Source organism: Coloeus monedula (assembly GCF_965178545.1).
Source record: "Coloeus monedula genome assembly, chromosome: 14".
In the NCBI taxonomy this organism is placed as follows: Eukaryota; Metazoa; Chordata; class Aves; order Passeriformes; family Corvidae; genus Coloeus; species Coloeus monedula.
This window is the reverse complement of record NC_138794.1, coordinates 15,713,019-15,723,081: the sequence shown is the minus strand read 5'-3', so window position 1 is coordinate 15,723,081 and position 10,063 is coordinate 15,713,019. Positions and strand designations below refer to the sequence as shown.

At 39.3% G+C, this 10,063-nt stretch overlaps 1 protein-coding gene across 1 annotated transcript in view; it reads right to left on the bottom strand.

The window, feature by feature from the left end:
• Positions 1-683: 683 nt before the first annotated feature.
• Positions 684-10,063, bottom strand: part of KLF13 (KLF transcription factor 13) — a 29,459-nt gene continuing 20,079 nt past the window's right edge. Inside the window, exon 2 of the mRNA XM_082290380.1 lies at positions 684-1,839. Within this exon, the coding sequence (XP_082146506.1) occupies positions 1,547-1,839 (293 nt within the window). The 3' untranslated portion in view covers positions 684-1,546. The remainder of the gene's footprint in view (positions 1,840-10,063) is intronic.

Here is a 10,063-nt window from a genome sequence, read left to right as displayed (position 1 = left end):
AGTGAGGTTTTCAGTACATCACAATGCTCCTGGTTTTTTACTATCTTTTCTACCATATAAAACATAAAAATCTACCTCTTTGTGCTCTATCTAGTGTTAAATATTTGAAAGTTACTGAAAACTAGCCAATATTCCCTTTCTGTTATTAAGCAGTTATTCAGAAATAAGAGCACCTTGCTTTATGCTGGTATGTGTATTTTTGAGAATCTTGAAGTAGTGCTGAGCTATAATGTAATTTTATTTTGAACTTAAAAATGCATATTTTATTTTTCCAGTCAGAAGATACCTTATGATTTTCACTTCCTTTTATCCACAACCACAATTCTGATGCAACAGAATACAGAAACTATGTCTTAGCCAATTTTTCTTTCTAAGATACAGCTCTTCAGCAGGTAAGTACCTTGATAACAGTTTTGGTGGGCATTGGTTCAGTAATGCTATTTCCATAGTTCATTAAAAAAAAAACAAGAAGAAAACAAAGGAGGAAGATATAAAGGAAATTGTTCAAGTCAGTGTGGTTTGATCTGAATATTCTGTTGGTCCCATACTGAACAGGCAGTGCAGACAACAACTTGGAGAGAGTGACAACAGAATGTCTCCAAGATTCCAGGCCACCTTGCAATAAAATGTTACCCAGTGTAAATTTGTTTCTTTGCTATTTAGGGTTACTTATTTAAGGCATCTTGTGGAAAATTTTTTCTCAGAATATTATCTAGCGTGAAACAAACCAACAAACAAGTTTATCAACCTCACAGAGATTTTTGCAGTAGGAAGTTGGTTTTGGAGCATCTTCAGCATGAAGTGAGAAGACAGCTTGCTACCGTAAGCACAGGGCAGCTTGAAGAAAGACAAGACTCCTGTTTGGACACTCCCCAACATAGGTGTATAATCAGGAAAATAAACAATGGAAGAGTCCAGTACTACATTCCAGTATTGGGTCGGTTTCTGTATTGTTTGCTTGCTTTTTATTTTTTTCCCCAGTGTGTGAAAGAACCTAACAAAAAGCTTCTGAGTGCAATTATATTTACAGACTAAGGCCGTGGTTAGGGTGTGTCTTCATTGTAATTATTGTGTAACATAAATATCCATCCCTGAGAAAGGAGAAGTGGGACACAAATCCAACACAGTTGATTTTTAAGTGTATGTATGCTCATATTGTGCAATCCGGTTTTAGAAACTACTTCGACACCTGAGGTGAATTAAGCGGATTTTTTTCCTTTTTTTTTTTAGATTTTTTTCATTTTCTTAAAAAGAATAATGAAGAGGATCCAAAAATGTTTGCAAAATATATGAAATATTGAGACAGCAGGAGTCACTAAGTGTAACATGTAAGTCTGTCTGTCCATGAGGTTAGAATAGCCACTTGTGTGGTTGGGTAAAGAAAATCTGACTAAAAATTGCAGTGGGAGGCAGCTATTTACTGATTTTTAAAAAAGAGGGTGGGAACTGAAGGAGGGGAAGCAACAGAGTTCTTAAATGTGTGCAACACAAACAAAACTCCACGTTAGGCATTAGAGGCAAAGTGCTGACATCCAGTGCAGGTAGTCTATGGGGAGCTGGCGGGGCTGATCGTGGGGCTCGAGGCGTCCGAGCGGCTGTAGTCACTGACAGAGCCTGTCCGGGAGCTGCTGCCGCTCCTCCTCTTGAGCATGCTGGGGTGGAAGTTGGCGTGGCGCCGGGCGTGCTTGGTCAGGTGGTCGCTGCGCATGAAGCGTTTCTCACACAGGGGGCAGCTGAACTTCTTCTCTCCGGTGTGAGTGCGGTAGTGCCGGGCCAGCTCATCCGAGCGAGCAAACTTCTTATTACAGCCCTGCCAGTTGCATTCGAAAGGCCGCTCACCTGCAGGGAGCAAACACGGCACGGTTAGAAGGGAGAGCAGCGTCTTCCATGGGCTATTCTTTTGTGTGCAGAAGATAGAACTAAAAGGTTGGAAGCCGGGTGGATGCCACTTGGCACTAACTGGATGGAGAAGGTGTGTTACCCTCTGCCAGAGAGGAGGCTGCTGTAGTATTCCATTAAAAAATATTGTCAAACTAGTCATATATATTATTTGATAACTGTGTCTTCAGGGATGCTGGGCTCCTGATCCTTTCATGGATATCACATCTTTTATTTCTTGTGGTCTGTTGAACTTTGTGACTTAATAATATCTGTACTGAGTTTTATAGTGTATTCACTTATTCCTCCAAGCTCTCCCTATGTGTCCGACTCAGTGCTGAAGTTCAGAAGGTGTGATGAAGTCTTCCTCTTCAGCTATTTAAAAAGTTACGGTAAAAATGCAAACCAGCAATTTTGAGGCACTGGATGTGAGGCTCTCAATTTGTATCCTCCACAACTGAGCCTGTGTTTACTGCACTTGCTACGAACTACTACAGTTTCTCTTGTTCACTGCCTTAGGTCTCATTCTGAAGTGAGGCAGGGAGCGCTGTATTCCAGCTGGGGATAGGTGTCACCTTGAAGGTACCAGCCTTTTTTGAATAGCTAACATAAACCCCATGAGCTGTGACACTTAAGCTTGGAGCCATGAGCAGTGAGCTCACAGAAACAGTGATCTGGTGACCTGGTGCAGTTCTGAACAGATCTCAGACATGGGACAGACGTCTGGTGCTGTCCTAGGGCTGTGCTGGAGGTCTGCACTTGGGCACTGTGGTAGATGTGCAGCCTGGGAAGCTGTGCACAGGCTGCAGACAGAAGTAGCCTTGTTGGGTAGATGGGTATCTGGAATATATTCCCAGCTTCATCACTGACGTGCTGCATAGCTTGGGCACCTCATATTATCTGCTCCTATCCTTGGTTTCTCCATTTGATAAAAATGAAAACGTTAAATCATGAAATTTGCTGTCTACTACTTCTGCATATTGGTTTGGTTCTTACTGTCACTGAGTCTGAACATCACATATTCTCTGATTTTTATTAATTGAGAACATCTTACTCTTTTGTGAATACACAGACTTAGCTTTTTTTTTTAAGTTGTAATTTTAATAACTTCCTACTTGCACTAATCCTAATGTTTCTAATTCTGAATAGCCTGTTCAAGAGGCCCAGAGAGCTATATAAATTCAGGGCCAAAATAAGAAATGAAAGTTCTCTCCACAGTACACTAAATAGGAAATGCAGAAAGAAGTTAGCCTCCTGGAGAAATTAGATGCACCTTAATTAAAACTGTCTGAGAGCAAAATTGACCCCAGCAAGTCTTCAATCTAAGCAGCCAACAATCTGCTTTAAATTCACAGATTTGGCAATAACATTTATCTTCAGAATCTGCTTAGGAAGCTCCTGCTCAGAAAAATAGTTGTATAGGTTCCTTTTCTCTCTGTTCATGTGTTTCAATGAACAGACAAGCAAGTCTTTTTTAAATAGGATTTTGTTCAAGAATCTGGAGAAAGCAAGTGTCCCTGATGTTTCCTTGATTATTTAGGAGAAAAGACCAAGGCTCATTAGAATCAATTGTTTGCAAGCACATTTGGTGGATTTCACTACAGCTACAACCACAATGGATAGTGCAGTGGTTGTATCTGTGCAGTGCACACAGAGATTGTAGTATGGAGAACCATGACCACCCCCTCCTAGGGACTGGCAAAAGGCAGCAAAGATGAACAGAACTGCTTTCAGGTGGCTTCCCCTGACCTAAAGCCTAAAACACTCAGGGTTCCACAAATGAATTTAAGAATAAAACCACAACCAACTGGATTTAAAGGATACTGTCTGTTGCTTAAAATAACCCATGAAAATCCATTCAATGTCCTCCTTAGTCTTACCCTGCCTGTAAACTGTCAGGGACTGAACTCTCCATCTGCTGCTAGAAATGGGAAACAAATGTGTTTTGGCTGTTTGTCATGTATCCAGTCATGCGTTCTTAGATATGTTCCTGCCTGTGGTGGGACATGCCTGTGGTGTGACACCCCTGTTGGGTGACCACATTCACTGGTCTTCTCCCTATGTTTTGGTCATACTACAGACATACATCTAAGAGGACTTCGGTACGCTTGGGAAGAAGGGCAGTAAGACATTGTCTGAGGGGTACATCTGGCCTGCAGAATCAGAGCTCCTCATCCCTGAGCTATGGCATCAGTTTTTGGTAAGATAGTGGCCTTTGGATGTTTCTATTGCCTGAGTTAATTTATCTGTGTTTATTTTCACTACAAATGGTATCAGCAAATGTACTCCACTTGAAGAACTGTCCCATGAAACGAGTGCTTTCAGACAAGGAAGGCCAAAGTTTTCATGCAATGTTTTGCTTCTGTTGTTGACACTACCATGAAGCACAAACAAAATGGTACCTTTTGTGCTGATTAGTTTAATGGCACCAGCTGCTCCTGTCCATGGTTCTATCATTTGGCAGCCAGCAGTAGGCACAACATTCCAGTTCCTAACAAGAGAGGTGGTTCTGAAGCAGGATTGTGTAAGATCAGTGTTATCCAGCACTAGCAGGTGATGAAGGGATTGCACAACTTATCTGCCCTTCTCCTCACTGCACATCAGATCTGGATGAGAACATTCAGGTTCCCACTCACCTGTCTGATTTGATGTTAATGATGGTGGTAAGGATTTGGGTGCTGAGCCAAAAAATGTGGTACTTCTTCCACTGTATTTCTACCATCCCTGTCCTTCTCCTTCTTAGGGACTATTTTCCCCCTCAGTCCTCTCTCGTCTTTTGCATTTTCTTGGTACTTGTCTTTAAGTTTCTTGGCCAAGTGATTTTCCACTGACAGCTGGCATCACTCTCTAGTAGTGGTAATAGCTCTCTAGAGTACTTCCCAGCTTTGTTGAGGTTTAGCAATTCCTCCTCAAAGAGAAACTGTATTGTGAGGAAATGCTGGATGCCTTGTGTGAAGACATAAGAGTCATTATTGTTCATAAAAAATTAGTACACAGTCTGGAACAAAGTTGCTGCAGGGTATTAATTAAGGCAAGACCCAGCTGCTGCTCCAAAACCACACATGGAAATTCACAGTCTGTCATCATTCTCATCTCTCAAACAAAAGGGATGTGGTTTTCTGTGCAGGTAGGTTATATAAATGTCCTTTTACCAGCAGTAAAGCAATCAACAGAATGAGAGATTATATGAATTGATTGCCTAATCTCATTAGGGAACATGCAGCCACAGTACAACAGTCCTGCATAAGCAGTAACCCATGGACATGTTGCTCTCAACAGAGAGCTTTCACTGTTAAAATGGCTGTAAAACAACACAATAAGGATTCTTTTAGCCCGTTTTAAACAATGCTGAAGTCAGAATTTTACCTTTATACACTGAGTGCAGAATGTGATCTTACAGATAATTGTAGAAGTGTTTTCAAGTATGTTAGATATGGCAGGAAACACATCAAGCATGTGAATGTGTATACTGAGAGTCTTGATACTGTGCCTTGGTAGCAGCAGTATCTTTGTGCATTATGAGCCTTACTAACATGTCTCAAAGAGTCCTAAGTCTCCAAAAGATAAAGATGCTTGAAAATAAATTAATGAAAAAGCAACTCCATATTCTTTATCTTTGGAGAGGCAGGCAAGAGATGCCTTTAAAAGATAAGGAATACTTTAATTATTTTTTCACAATTTTAAATAGGTTTAGATATCCATGTTCTAAATCCTCCTAAATGGTAACCTTTCTAGCTCCTTTGCCAAGGCACATGACATCACATAACTTGTGTTAGAGTTACACAAACTGATGGAAAAACATTACATTTGAGAATTAGATTCAGCTGATCTCAACTGAAAATCATACAATCAAGAACATTTTTGGCTTTTTCCTGAACTCCACCCTGTCAAAAAGCAGATAGTGTAAAGCCACATTAAGAAACTTGCAGTGCTCACCAAGTGAAAGTACGTGAGCTCTGCAGGTGCACCAAGTTCTGAATTCCTTTCAGGGGCACAGGCCTTGCTGCTCATATTGTCTGGCAGAGCAGCCTGCTGAAGGAAACTCAGAGCTGCCTGGGCCATAGAAACAGCATTTAAAAAATGCACCTCTATCCTCTCTTGCTGGAAAGGGTTCAGAAGCAACTAGAGCCAGCCTGTTCTTATGATATTACATAAGGGTCCTTTGTATTACTCTGTATTTGTCAATCATTATATAGTGAGGCAACTGTATGTAGTTATGGGAAACAGAAACTACAGAGATGGTGGTACCAGATAGAGGTCTACTGAGCTTGATTTGCACAATCTTTTTAGTGCACATAGGACTCTTTTCCTATACAGTGAGATTCCTGTACATACCCTGGAATAATCTGCTTCCTGCTTCACCAATTCATCTGTCTGACATCCAGCATCTGAATATCAATTAAAAAAAGATAGCAAGTACTGTGTAGGCCTAAGCATATTTTAAAAATAACCTACTAATGACTGAAATGCCCAAGACAGTTTAAGACAACTGTGAACCTAACCATCTTCCAACTTAAAATGCAAAGATTAGGCAATTGTATGTGAACAATTTGAAGTGTCACATCCAGTGGCCTACAGATTAGAGTATTATCAAGTCAAACCACATACTGGGGGCTATTTTTTTCAATTTAACTCATGTAATAGCTCTTCACATTATGTTAGCATCTTCAAGCAAATCTCAAGGCCATGCAGTAACAAAGAAATTTGTATCCTGGGAATTCCACAAGTGCCTGCAAAACCAGAAACAGAAAATCAGAAACAATTTTGTGTGATCTTTAATCTGTTTTGCTGCTTCTCAGAACAGGATTGAATGTTGTTATAAAAACAGACAGAAGCCTGAACATGCCACCATGTGCTATTCTTACGTTTCTACATTTTCATATACATAATTAAGAGTATATTTGGAAACACACATCAGCAGGCTGGGTGGGGAGGATGAGGGGCAGACAGTTAAATAGAGATGTGACTGAAGAGGCCTTCCTCCAGGAGAGGAAATGCTTGTCCTGGGAAAAACATTCAGCCAAGCAGACTATGTTCTTGAGACTGGGCTGTTACTTAAAAAAAAAAAAGAGGAGAGGAGAGGTCATCCCTCAATAGTACTGATATGTATTTATGAATATTTTGATTTCTGATATTCTCTTGTTTACAAAAAAGCCCTTTTGCATGGTGAAGTAACAAATCCATAATCTCAGTGCAAGAGAGAGTAATACCTTGATGTTAGCAAATGGGATAAAAGGGATAAAAAAATTCCAAAGCCTCACAATTTCAAATTCCTATAAAACAAAACCACTTTATTTTAAATTAATGATTTTGGGGGTGATATTTCATAACCAAATAAGCCAAATGCGATCGGGTTTTTTGCATCTGCTTTTGTGTCTGTCCAACAGCTTTGGAGTATCTCGGCCACCTTCACCCACATCTAACAGACGTAGCAAATTCAGCAATATTAAGTTTCACTAGTTCCAGGAAATGAGGATGTTTTAGTAATGTTCTCAGTGAAAAGAAAAGTTACAGGGTGAAATTAGACTGTTGCTAGACACTGGAAACCCAGTGTGGGAGTGTGATATGAATGTCCAAATCCAAGAAAAGCTTCAGTTAGAGTTCCCATGTTACTGGACACTGGCACATAACAGTCCCCCATGCCCCTAGGACACACAGCAACAGCAGCTAGGTTGCACTAGGACCTGCAGACAGAAGCATGCAAATTCCTGCTAATTCCATTATTTGTCATGTGACTTTTTTTTTGGAACTGGAGTTCTCAGAATTCCAGCAGGCACAAACCCAGGCATCTAACAAAGTTCATTCACTTTAAAGTGTGCGTATCTTTATTTTGACCTTAACAAATCCAGTCATTACATTCATAAATTACTGGATCTTATGTTTCCTGTGTGCATAGGAAACTACTACTGAGTAGGAGCTGCGACAGCTACCATAGCATCCATTATTGAAATCCTTGGTTTATTTTCTGTACCTTAACATTTTCATTGAGTTATTTAGACATGCATGAATGTTTCTTGCAAGGGGAATTTCCAAGTGGCAAGTTTACATATGAAGTCAGTGTGTGTTACTGTTTGCTGTGGAAGTGTTTGTATTACTCCATCTGGGAGCACAGATTACACTCTGGGATTTATCTGTTACAACCACAGTAACTAGAACAACTCAAATAGCAAATGACGAGCACACATGGTCAGATACTATAATGATAACAGCTACAATGCCAGAGAAATATTAGTGAAAAATTCCTTCCCTAGCCTTAACCACAGACAGGTCTGTCTGAGAACCAAAATAGCTCATTTGGTATGTTCCATGCAGATATCTGGTCCTCTTAAATATATTAACGCTTACTTTCACCAAAATGGAAGCAATTTTTTTTTTTTTTTTAACAGCTTGCATTCGATCAGTTATATTCTGGGCTTTTATTTCAAACCTGTTCAATAATGTCTTAAAACTCCATTTATAATAATTTTAACTACTTAACTGTATTTTTATCAGCCAGATTTGCTTCTCTTTTGTCAAAGCAGAATCGTTCAAGCCTATTCCATCTTTTTTTTCCCCCCAGGACCCTCCACCACATAATCTTTCCATTGTCTAAAATACGCGTTCCATATGTTAGATTTTTTTAGGCTTTACTGAATCTCTTTTCAAACAGGGTTGCCCAAGTTGAACTGCTCTGATATCCATAGCTTAGCATTTTTAAAATGTTTTTTATCCTGCATTTTTGCACAGTGAATTAAGAATCTGAAATTTGAACCTGCTAGCTCTACCAAGTCATTTTCTGCCTGCCATTTTAACTCCTGATTGACTCCTGTTTAGTTCCTGCTTCATCTCTGCTGCACACCGCTGTGTGTTCAGTAAATTAAGCTCTGTGTTCCACTCCCAGCTGAAACATAGTTCCAGACCATTTCACTCAAACAACCAGTAAGTAGCTAGAAGTTATGTTCCAGGATCTGGAAAATAAATCTTACAGCAAATTGGCTTTAAAATGAAATGGCCATGAATTTAATAAAAAGAAATATTGCTATATCCTTTGCTAAGGTTTTGAATGGAAAAGGGAAAGAAAGGCTAGAACTACATGGATACCTTTTTTCCTGCTCAACTGAAAACTTAAAAAAACCCACTGAATTGCAGAAGAATTCAGCAAACAAAGAAACCCATAATAATTTTAATTTTAGTTGACAAAAATGTTTTACTTCTTTTGATATGGTTGGTTGTAACACTATTTAAATTCCTTTAGCTTTGGGGACAGTTTTCAAGATAATGAAGATGTTAATCTGAAATGAGTAAATTAAACACACTAACACAATTTTTCTGAAATAAGTCAGTCTAAACAATCTTCTGACTACTTGTCAGTGAAAAACTGTTCACCAAAAAATGGAGTTTCTATACTTATTGCTAGCAAAGAAATGCAAAATTTTTAATATTCTTCATTAACCTTTATTGGCAGCTTTTTATCCATGATGATTAAATGCCTGACATTTTTATTAAGTGACTAACTGGAGATCTGATCTTCAAAGGGAACAATTTCATTTGTGATTTCAACTTCCACTAAACTCCCTGTGTTTATAAGCACAAGGGAATTCCAAAGACAACCAAGTCTATCCTCCACTTCATAAAGAAATCTTGAAATAGGTTTTAGATCTATGTGGAAAATGTGACTGAGAATATGCTTTGTGGCATTGCAGTATGACCAAAGACCCTTGGGTGATTCCCTACAGCACATTAAGTACAAGAAACATTTTCCGGAGTTATGCTAAGCTGCTTTCACTTCCTTGTACTTTTGTCCTCTGGAGTCATTTTGCAAACTGGTGGTAAAGTGATGCAGCCCTTCAAAACATTGTGTCTGTTTTGAGTTGTCCCTTCAAAGAGCACAAAGATGCACTAACATACTATGCACTGCCATGGCAAAGAAACAACCAACCTGAAGCCCATGCTAGAAAGACCATGCATATTTTCTAAACAGGTATTTTTATGATCTTCTCTGCTCTGGTATAGTTAGGTTATAATTCCATAGATACATAGTTAATTTTGTTTGATTTTCTTCTCTCTAGCTATGTTCACACTGTTGCTCCTCTCTGCTAGAGAGTACTCCAAAACACAGGTAATCCTGCTGGGCAACTGAGAAATAAAATTCTTTCCCATCAGTTGAAGATGATAAAAAAGCCAATAAAATCCCTTCAGGATTTCC